Source organism: Euprymna scolopes, chromosome 17, assembly GCF_053919585.1.
Source record: "Euprymna scolopes isolate OS-2025 chromosome 17, ASM5391958v1, whole genome shotgun sequence".
In the NCBI taxonomy this organism is placed as follows: Eukaryota; Metazoa; Mollusca; class Cephalopoda; order Sepiida; family Sepiolidae; genus Euprymna; species Euprymna scolopes.
Window position 1 is genome coordinate 42368398 of NC_136498.1, and position 12718 is coordinate 42381115.

The 12718-nt window shown below is 34.1% G+C and overlaps 1 protein-coding gene across 2 annotated transcripts in view; it reads right to left on the bottom strand.

Moving 5' to 3' along the window:
• Positions 1-249: 249 nt before the first annotated feature.
• The window catches only part of LOC145296737 (cyclin-dependent kinase 8-like), an 84103-nt gene continuing 71634 nt past the window's right edge, over positions 250-12718 (bottom strand). For both annotated transcript variants that reach the window (XM_080142758.1, XM_080142757.1), the window contains 3 exons: positions 11916-12018; positions 8175-8291; positions 250-1827 (listed from right to left, as the gene is read on the bottom strand). In XM_080142758.1, the coding sequence (XP_079998884.1) occupies positions 1717-1827; positions 8175-8291; positions 11916-12018 (331 nt within the window). In that variant the 3' untranslated portion in view covers positions 250-1716. The remainder of the gene's footprint in view (positions 1828-8174; positions 8292-11915; positions 12019-12718) is intronic.

Genomic DNA, 12718 nt, shown 5'->3' on the forward strand with positions numbered 1-12718 from the left:
ACAGACATTATTGCTCAGCAATGGTCAGAATGTTCTAGAGACCAGCTTCCTTCTCTACTTCCTTTTTCAGCTGACATTTGTCTTTTTTTTTGGTTGATGCTGCTGACAAAATGGGAAAGAAATTCTTCTTCCATTAAAAAAATTAAAAGGCAGGATTAAACTGAAACAACATCACCAGTAGCACTGCAAATTTTTCAATTAAACTGGAAAATAATTTAACTTCTTGATAAAAAACTAAAATATTTCAAATTTTTTTTTTTTTTTTTTTTGTCCAGAATTCCCCTATATTAAAAACAAAGCGTAAAATCTGTATCATATAGTCATGATTAAACGAAATCACATTCCAAAAATCAAATAAATTGATCACATACTTTTATATAAAAATAATTTTTAAGCGATTAATAGGAATTAATTCATATGAATTACAACATAAATCTTGCAAATTTGAGTTAATGTTGAGTTACCTGTTTTTTGAGATTGTTTTCAAAATAAAACAGTCGCTCCTTGCTTACTCAAAATCTGACTTTAAAAATAAAACTACAGAATCAATCTATATGATTTTTGGAATATATTTTTGTTTCGACAGATATATACATCATACAGATTTTTAAAAATTTTTGCTTTTTATTATAGGGAAAATTCTGGATAAGAACCAAAATTTCCAATGTTAAGAGCAATGAAGAATGTGTTTCCATTTAAACTGGAGATTGCAGTGAACTACCAAAGTGAATGCTAGCTCTCAATCCTTTCTTTATATAAATTCTTAACCCATACATCAATTCCCCTTGAGAAAGGCTGTTATTTAAAAATTTTTTGCCGTTTTTTTTGTTTGTTTTTAAATAGGAGTGCATGAACACCGACCCTCACATGTGCGGGTGGATGCACGGTTTTGCACACATATTCCAGCAGGTCATCAAGGCCAAAATCAAGTCTTTTAGGGTCAATGTACGATGAAAATTGTAATATACCATATTAAAAAGAAAAAATTGAAAAAAATGAATAGAATATAGTAAGTTGTCAGAGGTGTTTTATGTTGACTGAATAGCAAAGAAAATATGCTCAATAACATAACTATGCATACGATAAGTAGGTAAGAAATTTGGAAGAACTTTGGGTATCGAAGGTAAAAAAATATTTAAAAAACTGGGTAGATTTATTCAAATTCTTAATTTATAAGATAAACAAAAGAAAAAATAACTAACTACAATGTTCACAAACACTTACACTTGTCATAAATATCCTTAATCTAATAATTGTATTTTTGTAAAAAACTTATTCTAAGGTCCCAATTTTGATTGGCCAATTCGTAAGCATCTTCACTTAAATGTATACTGTATAGGATAGAAATAATAAGAAATAAAAAATGGTTTTCATTCAACCGACTTTTCTGCTTTTGGTTTGTAATTTTGTTTAACCCCCCACCCATCCCACCCATGCAATATTTGTTTCTCTGGGGCATTGATGCTGAGCGATCACCATTTCCTCCAAGAAGTCACTGTCGAGCACGAAAGCAAAACGGCAACCAAAAACCATATCAGTCAAATAGAATCTCAATGTCTGATTCTTATCCTCTGAACTTTTGTCAAGCAGCAGCAGTACTAGTAGTAGTAGTAATATTACTAGGCTGGGCAGACATGCACAGCATGATTGTTAGGTGACCAACACACTTGGTGTTAATCACTAACAACACTCAATATATTTAACGCCTGTCCGGCTCTAGAACCTTGACTGACCATATACTGTTGAGCTAGATGTCTGGGAAGTGTTACTAGTGGACATTGGAATTCCAGACTGCTGTTGGTTCCCGCCTTGGATATTATGAACATGCTGAAAGTAAAAGAAAATTGTATTAATGAACTTCAAAACACAATTTGGTGTGTGTTTATATTCGTGATCTTTTAAACCAACGCATTTCAGGTGAAAACATTACGCACTCATGTGTCATTGAAATTAGTATTTACTTTTTTTTTTTACATGGAGGTCACCACTTATCAAGGCCAGGAAGTCACTCGGGGACAAGGGTTATTGCATGTACAGTAATCAATGAGATAGTACTGTAGTAATCGTTAGTATTGGAGATTTGATAAAGTGTCTTACTTAAGGGGAGCAGTTCATCAGGAATTTGTTTATGTTGGACTTGAAGACATGCAAGTTGTAGTCAGGTGGGGAAACAGGCAAACGGAAGAGTTCCACAGTCGTGCACTTCTAAGAAAGAAGCTTTGCTCATGGAATCTACACTTTGATTTAGGCACAGATAAAGAGTGGGGAAAATTAATGACAGTGGTTTAAGCTAGACGGGTGTTTATCATGAAAGATTGGTGAGAGGAGACCAGAGATTGGAGTTCAGATGAGCACTTGCCATGGAAATAACGATAAAACAAAGACAGGCTTGCAACGCCTCTTCTGTGGGAGAGAGGTTGCAGGGAAGAGAAAAGGGCATCCCCCACTAAGCCACAAAGTCTATTTTGTACTCTGTCAAGGCAGGATAGACTGTTTTTAGCATCTCCTGCCCAGATATGGCAGCAGTATTCCATCCTTGATGTACAGGTTCCATTTCAAATCAGGAGTAAAGGTCAAACCCAGAAATTTGTCAAAACAGAGCCTCCTCAAGACGAGAGCGATCCATTTCAATTGATGTCAGATGGGGACCAGAGCGTTGATGATGTAAAGATAGGAGCTTGGTTTTAATTCCAAAAAATTACAAAAAGAGCTAGTAAAAAAATAATGCCACATTAAAATAGAATTTATTAAATTATTGACTTATTGTATGTGGAATGTCAGTATAACAAGAGAATTGACAAATTAGGGACCTGCCATTTTTAAAATCACATTTCAGAACGTAGGTGTGGCTAATTTATGCTAATTCCACCATGAAACATAAGTACATATTAATGTTTTCCGTTGAAATGCTTTAAAATATCACCAATAAACAAGTACCCACAATTTTAAACAATATTGAATAGTAAATTTACGAATTATAATTGTAGGATAAATAATATAGAATAGAAGATAAGCATGTAAACAGACTAATTAAAATAAACATCTTTAAAGCCAAACAAATCTTTTGGTTGTGAAAATTAACCTTAAGCGTTTGAATTGAAAATGAATGTCTTGTATTATTTCGATTATTTGGACTCCTGTTCTCATTTTGAGTTTTATTCATCTTTCTTGGCTCGGGTGGCAAAGATCAAAGGGCGCTAAGTAGGACGTCCCCCAGTATGAAAGGGTGAATGTCGTATTATGGTTAAAGAAGATACTAGCTAAGAGAAACTTTAGTTCTGGAGTGACAAGGATGACCAACGACCCCCATTTTCCCCCCTTTTGAGTTGGCCTTGTGCCTAAGTTTTTTGTTCAGTTTGAACTTGCATTGTAATTTTAGCCCGAATAAAAGATTTAATATCTCAAAGTGTAGCATCTGTTCCGGCAGATGCTGCACTTATGTGGGGGCAACCCCACATATCAGATCATTGCTCTTGTAGAAATCAGTTTTGGTCAATATAGGGCTAACCCTTCATACCAATTGTCACTATCCAGCTTCTCCACCCCTCTTCGGAGGAGCTGGTCCCTCTTTCCCCTCCACATTAAAAAAAACGGCCTTGTGCCTAATTTGCTCAGTGGAGAAGCAAATAAATAAAAACTCTGGGCCTTCTTCAGGTGTATCTTGCCGAACATAGGAATCTGCATGAAATTTCAAACCAAACTGTTTTTTAATCCTCATTTCGTGAGCCACAACCCGGTAGAAATCTTAAGCAATTCGCAGTTGTATTCTTAGTATTGCCCACACTGAGGATTGAACCTTCAACACCTAGAAGAAGTGGCGCAACTGAATTTTACCTAATACTTTATCCGTTATGCAAGGAATTACATCAGATTTTTACTCAATTATGAGTGATGAAACGAGAGCATGCTATCCCTTGGATTAAATAAAGGATTCTCTGCAAAATTCCATATAGCTTCTCCGGGATTCCAGAGTTTGGCAAGATAAACCTGAAGAAGGCTGGAGATTACATGCATCGAAATTTTGTAAAAATAACACTCAAGATGAGAACAGTAGTCCAAAGAATACAAATTACCAATCCTCATCTCAAAAATTCAGAAACACAATGTCTTTTTATACAGAAAAATGTTAAAGCTCTGGAGAGAGGTTGGAAAGTAGTATTAAGTTGATTTCTTTTTATTCAGATCCCAGTAAATTTATTTTGAGTGAGGACCTTGTTAATACTAAGTTCCTTTTCTTTTTTACTATTTGTTCAAAAGAATTTTTGATTCAATGTTTCCTTTGATTAATCATTGGCTATTGCTAATTTTTCATGGATTATAACGTTATATGTAGAGTCCGTTGCAATAACAAAAATAAAAGAAATGGAAAGAAATTTGACTCAGCAATTTTTCAGTTTCAACAAAAAGCATTTATTCTTGGTATTTCCAACAACATATTGCATCTTGTTTTAAATAGTCCATTTCGTATCTCATTTGCCATATCTTTAAAATGCTCTTGTCACCCACTTGTTGCTTGCTGATATTTTACAGCCATCTTTCAAACACGTGCTTCTCTCTGCACACAATTTTCCGGTCCTTGCCATGTGTCTTTAGTGTTTTTTCTTATCTTCTCTTCTTTCACATCAGTTTGCGTAGCCAGCTTGATCATTTGCATATGTTAACTATCATACAGCTTCTGCTAACCCAGCGCTAGCGGTTGCATTACACTTAGCCTTGATTTATTTATATTCTTTTTGGTGTAACTTTTTTTTTTTTTTTAGATTTAATTTTTGGTAGAATTCATCTGTAGTTAAGGTGTGGCATTATATCTCAGTGTCACGGTTGCTAACACACTCCAGCGTGGGCGGGTGGTGATTTGCCCATGGGCATAGAGATACACAGAAGTGCAATCCCAAAATTCCCTTTCTTGATCAATCTCTTCATCCAGACAGCATCGGGTGAGCACGCGTGTTTCTGTCTCTCCGTGAATGAGAGGGGGGCGACCCCTCCCCTCAGCACTAGTTAAGCATAGTTAGTTTAATAATCGTAGGATATGTAAAGTGTAAATTGTTTTTGTAATATGTATTTTTGTAAAATAAATAGTTAATTATGTTTCATAAATATTATGATTGTGTCGTGTTGTTTTATTGAGCCTGCCATGAAGGCCTCCATCAAACAACAAAGTGGTCCGGAGGACGAAGAAAGAAAATTCCAACCAGAATACCACCAGGATGAAGAGGTCATCTTGAGAGAATAAAGGAGCCACACGCACATCCAACATCTCAGGTATGATTTTCTTCTTGATACACAGACCCTAATGACTGGGCATCTTCACGAGACCGTTTCTAAGACATTTAGTGTAACACGTGAAGCCAGTCACACGCCAGTGACCAGCTGATCGGGTTATAAAGGGGGGCGGGGGTCAAACTGGATTTGATCTCAGTTCATTTATGAAGAAATGCAAATCCCTATTTACTTGCCTCCCACGAGGGCAGAGTTAGACACAACGTAAGTTTTTTTATGTGAAGAAAATGCTTCAACAAAACAAGACACTCTGGTTTGGGACTGAAATAAATTTTCATTACTAATGATTACTATATTGACCAATTTCTACTGTACACTCTTTAACCCTTATCCTTGAGTGGCCTCTGGACCTTGATAATGTGGTGACGCCTATGTAAAAAAATAAAAAATAAAAAAAAAATAAATAAATAAATAAAATCAATTTTTTTTAATTTATTTTTTTTTTTAACTTTATTGACTGAGGATAGAAAAGATGAAGTGTACTATGGCAACAGATACTCCACTTTGCACCTGTCCAAAAAGCCAAGGACTGGTCATTTAGTCAGTGTTAAAGTATCTGGATAGCTGGATTTTGTTTTCATATCTTTGGATTTTTTTTTTTTTTGGAGTATATCAGCAGAACTCTCTAAGATAATGGAACTATTTACTTAACAGGGGTCGCATGGTCTATTCCACCAGCAATGACTGGATAGAGATTCTAAGTAATTTGCAATTGTATTTTTCAGTATGAGAATTGAACTTTCAACCTTCAGATCACTCCTATAATTGGTTTTTCTGGGTATGTGTCTAGGCTTCTTTGTCATCAGTTGATTAATTCATTTCCTCATCTCTTGTCTGCAAAAACCTGTAGCACAGTGGTTAGAGTACTTGGAAAAATCAAGTGTAAAAGTGATATTCTCCTGAAGGTTGATGGTTCAATTCTCAGTGTGAGCTACCGAAATAAATAATTGCAAATTACTTAGGACCCCTATCCAGTCGTGGCTGACGGAACAAGACCATGCTACCCCTATGAAGTAAATAAAGGGTTCCTTTGAAATTCCGTCCAAATTCCAGAGTTTGACAAAATACACCTGAAAAAGACTGGAAGTTACATGGACTGAAATGTTGTGAAAATGACACTCGAGATGAGAACAGGAATTTGATGAATTCAAATATGAATCATGTATTGAAAAAGTGGCATACTTATTTGGAGTGTCTACCTCTGATATATCTTGAAATATTAAGGTGTTCTTCATGATCGGTTTCTGATCCTATATCAATGTACAATCCCTTGCATCATTTTTTGTTTTTGTCAGGTATTTACTTTTGTCATTATGCTAAGCCACCTGCAGCCTGATTGCAAAATTAGGACATGATAAAAGAATAATCGGATTAATTTGGTTTGAAGAACCCAGAAAACAAGCAAAATGAAAATGATAACTTCAGTCTACACAATTTGGGACACTCGGTGTACACAACTCAAAAACAGAATCTTTGGTTTTGACAAATGAGAACGAGGACAATGATTATTAAAATGTTTTGTAAAATAAATAAAATAAATATCTAATACAACCTTGACATTTTTTTTTTTTTCTTAAAAATAATCTTTCCTTATATTAAAAATTGACCTTACGCTGTTTGTTTAGTGTGAGAAGGTCAACTGGAAGAAACCGGTATAGACTTGAAGTTGTAACTTTCATTATGACTGATTTTGGAGGTCCTTGAAACTAATTGATCCAAGTGATGCAGTCACCCTGACTAGGATACATAGATGATATACTTGCTTTTATAGAAACTTCAAGCACCTGTAATTCCTTTATGTACTTTAGCAGGTTAGGTTCCTATTGGAAGTGGTCTTACCTATGATTTCGAAAGAAAGTAATATCGCTAATAATCTTGTAGACAGATGTGTGTAACCAATGGCACTAAAAGCTAAAATCAAGATGAATTTTGCTATCTGATGAGCTTTGTTTTGTTGATGCTTACTTAAAATTTAACCTATTTTAAAAAAAAAAAAAAATTGCAGAAAAAAATTTAATGATGTATGTACTTTTCATGGAACAAAGATGTCGTACTCCAAAAATCAAATGAATTTAATTAGCGCAATTTTTGGAATATGATGTTTGCTTTGTGATGGGTATGTACATCAAAGAATTTATAAATTTATAGATTTTCCTGCATTTTTTATTTGAAAACAGGTTTGATTCTAAATAAGCAGTTTTGTTGTATGGTATATCAAGACTTTTCAGGTTATTTAATGCCGAATCCAGTGATTTTGATGAAAGTTTGAATGCTTTATGTTGCTTATATCTTCAAACATTTATGGCATTTGGTTGTTTCGTAGTGGAAACTTTATTTTTAGTTTTGCAAAAAAGGAAAAATATGACATCAATACTTGAGGCATTTTAGGTGAGGAAGCTAGTATCTTCAGACAATCTGATCTAGTAGCACCAAAAAGTGGAGCAAGGGGAGCACAAAAAAAACCTACTGGTTAATAACGACTGGAAAAAAATTAAAATATTAAGTGGGGTGGGGTGGGGGACAGGAAATTACTATTTGACAGAAAATTCATCTAACCCTAACCTCATCAGGAATTGCTAGAAGTTTTAGTCATTGCAACAAAATTAAAATTTTCAGCTTTTAGAGAGAACTGTCATTGTCATAACCAGAAAAATCAGCTTTTTTTTTATTCAAGACAAAGAAAAACTGAGAATTCACACTCATAAAAGGCTCCAGCGATTCAGGCAGAAATCTTTTCTGAATTAAAACAAAGTGGAAAATTCACACCCCTAATCATAACATGGCTAACATTCCGTTGCTGTAAAGTTTGTTCATAAACCCAACTTGTGTGAAAATAAACAAAGCTTAACCATATTGAAAAAGAGAAATATATGAATTCAATCATTACATACCTGATATTCTGAAGTCCCAATTGTGCTTCCCCCTGTTGTAGTAACAGGGGGCATAACTCTTACCCGTTTTGCTTGGGGTTGGTTATGACTAGACGACTGATCAGCACCAGCAGCTTGCTAAGAAAAGAAAAACAAATAAAATGAAAGGAATTTAGAAAAAAAATACTTGTATTGATCTCATTTTCTGTTGAAAACGTTGATAGAAAGCTAACTTGTACAATTTTTGGATTTTGATTTCAAAGCTTTGCTGATTATAATGAGAATAAATGTTGCTTTGGAATTTTTTGAGATGCGGATTAAATAACCATTCACATTTTGCATATTATTCTCCGAATTTTTCAGCCAATGTAACCTCACACCTTCAGATGCGTCTTGTCAAAGTCTAGAATCTGTACAAAATTTCTAGCACAATCCTTTATTTAATCCAGATTGATGACTACTCTCGTTCCATCAGCTATAAGTGGGTAGAAGTTGTAATTCTTGTTCATATGGATCCATGCTACAACACAAAGTACTAAATGATAATCAGTTCAAAGTAGGAGTCTGACGGCAGTTGAAGATACTGTTACATACTAGGGACCTCATGTCAATAGCAGTTAAGTATAAAGCTAGTATAAAGTCTGACATAAGAACATTGAATACATGTTATGATGACTCAAATTTGCAAAACATTTCCAGGAATGAATCAAAAATAGGCGATTTAAAGTTGAAAGAGGGGGCAGCACAAGAGGAAAACTAATGACATCACACTTGTTGAGCTGAGAAATAAGTTTTCAAACGAACCGTCTGTGAGAGCAAGTATGAGACAAACCGCTGAGAATAATGCAGAAAACTTTGAATATCATTAAGAGCGAAATGACTTACCTAACATTTGTTTGCACGTCATTCAAAGATTTAAGAAACTAAATTAATTAGCTAAAAGTACATTAGTCTCTGTGCCAGTCAATTCTCTCCAAAAATAAACCTTTAAAAAAAAATAATCTGTGAATGTCCCCTTGTGTTCTTTCTGCATGAAAAGTTTTTATTTATATAGATAATCGACGGCCACCCATGGAAAGCAACAACCACTACATGAATCCTGCAGCAGTGAAAACCAAAACAAAGCGATGATAAGTGGTGATAAAAGACACACACACATATATATATATATATATATATATATGGGTCTTATCATCACTTATTGTTATATATATGTTTAATAAAATCCTAATACTAAGAATATTATTAAGACTTTCACCTGGTCATGATTGATTAAATAAAATCAGTCTAGCCTTGTAGACAAAAATAAAGGTTCTGTTTAAAATTATGTACAGATTCTCAAGTTCAAAATAATGCATCTGGAGCAGGCTGGAGGTTATATTCAAAATAACAATTCAAATAATTTAATACAGGATACTTCGATACATAATATAATATTTTTAAAAAATTGTCATCTCTTGGTATTACAACAAAATATATATTAGAAAAAAAAAAATATGGGGGTTGGGATGCAAATTGTGTAATTACTAGTCATACTTCCCCATTAAAGGTAGACCTAAAACTCTTAGTAAATATAAATCTTTGGACTGGTGATTGTTTAAAGCAAAAATATAAAACTTAAATCTTCCTCTTCAGCTTCAACCTAAATGGGAAAGATGGTTTTACTGTTAAAGAAATTTAAAAGAAAACTAAAAATGATTTGTAATTTATAATGGATTGGTGATTATGTAAAACTTTACTAAGGAAAAATCGGGCATAAAAATCAAAGGCTGTGGTGGGTTCTACTGTTACATGAACTTCAAATTTTACATGCATTTTAATTAGAAAAAGCATACAATTTTTTAATCTATATATCTATAAAAATGAACGTGTCTGTATCTGTGTCTACATTTCCCTATGCAATAACTGTCAATTTTAAGTCTACAGACTCGAAATTTGATATACAGGTACTGAGATTTGGGAAAATCTTTGATCGGTTTTTGGCCAGAAATTTGACTTTTGAGAACTCTACCAAACTTCAACAATTTTGGGTTTAAACACTTGATATTTTAGATATATGTTCCTTGGACATGGATCTAACTTAACTTGATTTGAGCCCAAAACAATAAATGTTAAGGGGTCAAAGTTAAAAAAATTTGACCTCTGCAGTCTCTACCAAATTACTCATACAATTTCTGGTCTAAATATTGGAAATTTTACATAAAGGGTATTCAGAGATAGGGCAAGCTTTTTCATAGGTTTTGGTGGAAAATTTTTAGTTACCAATATATAAATGTATGTATGTATGTATGCTTGCATGTATGCTTAAAACTTCCGACAGAGGCGACGGATTTTATCAAGATCAGTATCGTTTTAAAGTTCGACCTTTCATATGACAAATATCGAAAAATTGGCTAAAAACATTAATATCTTCACCTTCAACTAGACACTTTTCTACAGGGGGGTCGTTTTTTCGACGATATTTTTGAAAGTTATCCTCTCCTTTCGATTGTCTAGCCTTAATTTAAACATAAGTCAATTCAGGTTTGGCGGTGGTCGTAACCGCAAAGACGTAAGGTTTATTTTTCCCGTTCTTTTCGTTCTTCGCAGTACGGGTTCAATCCTGCCTTCCTACTACCACTTTTGTTTTTGCTCAACATACACATCCAAACACTAGGGCAACGCCGGGCTGAAAAGCTAATAAAATTATATTTTTGTGAAATCAGTACATATATAATATGAAAATAAACCTTTGTAATGTAATGATCTGCGTTGGAATTATAAAATAGCTTCAAGATAAAATATTTTAAAAGTGTTTAAAAGGTTTTGAAAATAACGCAACTTTAGTTTACATTACACACGTTTCACATTCTTTAAAAACTTGCCCAGCTACTACACTTCTTTAAAAACTTGCCCAGCTACTACACTTCTTTAAAAACTTGCCCAGCTACTACACTTCTTTAAAAACTTGCCCAGCTACTACACTTCTTTAAAAACTTGCCCAGCTACTACACTTCTTTAAAAACTTGCCCAGCTACTACACTTCTTTAAAAACTTGCCCAGCTACTACACTTAAGATAATTTTCGTTTTTATATTTTCTGTGGCATCTATTGTGCTAGTTGGTGAACTGTTATTTTAGTTGACTTTGCGTTAATCTATTTAACTTTCAAATTTTCTGCTTTCTTATCTTTTGCAATTTGAAGCCTCCGATTATATCGGACAACCTAGTACAGAGCCTCTGAGTGGTTGAATGGTGACTATTAACAAAGGCCAGAATCTTTTAGGAGTGAAAACATTTCAGAGGATGGAAAGAGACGGAGATAGTACGAGTTGGCATTCCAGGGGTGAGGCTGGTGTTAGACGTCAAATGTAAATGCATGCTTATTAAAAAATCTTTAAAAACTTATGTTCACCCCAAACAAAGCACATTGCAACTTGAACATAAGGTCACCATTTAAGACCAGGTTTACAGAGGCCTATGTAATAAGATGAGCACATTGTCTGTTCACATTACATTTAAAATTCTGCATGTTAGTACAAACAGATGGCAGGAAACAGACTGCTAGACTTTGGAATTCTCTAAGAGAATAAGTTATTAGAGTAGAAGACTTTCCGACATTTACAGACCTCTACAGTCAAGGAGTGGGATTCTGTTGCTGGTCAGGTTTTCTGAGGTATGTACATCGAGAGGGTACATGCGATGAGAAACAAATGTTTGAACATTTTTATAAATGAACCCTTATAGGGTTTAAAAAAAGAAAAAGAGGAAAGAAATTACTTACTTTATCGCCAACCTTACTAGCACCTGTATCAGCTTTATCATCATTGTCATCTCCAGTAAGAAATTCCCGTTTGGGGTAAGGAATTGGCATTCCTTCAAATACACTACAAATAAAACCATTCATAAATCAGAATATCCATTCATGAAAACATAAGTTATAATTAAATACAAAAATCCTTCTAAAAGCTATTTGCAACATTTTTCATCACATTTATGTTCAATGTTTTATCGGCAGTTGTATGTATGTATGTCCAGCTAAAATTTAAAAAACTACAACACAAGCATCCAAAAAGTTGATTTTTCTTGATCGGTGTTGCTCTGGATGAATAATATCTAACCTTTAGAAAATATTCATTGACCTAGTGACGTTTTACAGCTAGATATGCTGACTTAGTCCTCAAGAAATCTATAAAAACAAGTTATTTGTGTATGTGTGCATCTACTAGTCTAAGATATAAATCTGCGTCTCCATTTTTCAAATTGTATCTCCTCCTAGAGCCACTGCACACTTGATAGCGTGCAGTAGCTTAAAAGATTGCATTTTGGGTGCAGAATTTTATTAGAGATATTTAATTGGTTAAAACAATTCCTAAGGGATTCAAAAAGAGGTTCAAACTTGAAAAAAATCACAACTTGATGAGCGTAGCGCTATGGCGTCGTTCTGCACATGTGCACGATATTTATTTATTTAGTAAATTTACAATTGTATGAAAGCAGTCGTCTCTTTGGTACAGTGGATAGCGTCATCAATTACTAACACCTGTGTTGCGGTTTCGAGCTCCACCATTTCTTTCTTTTTTTTTA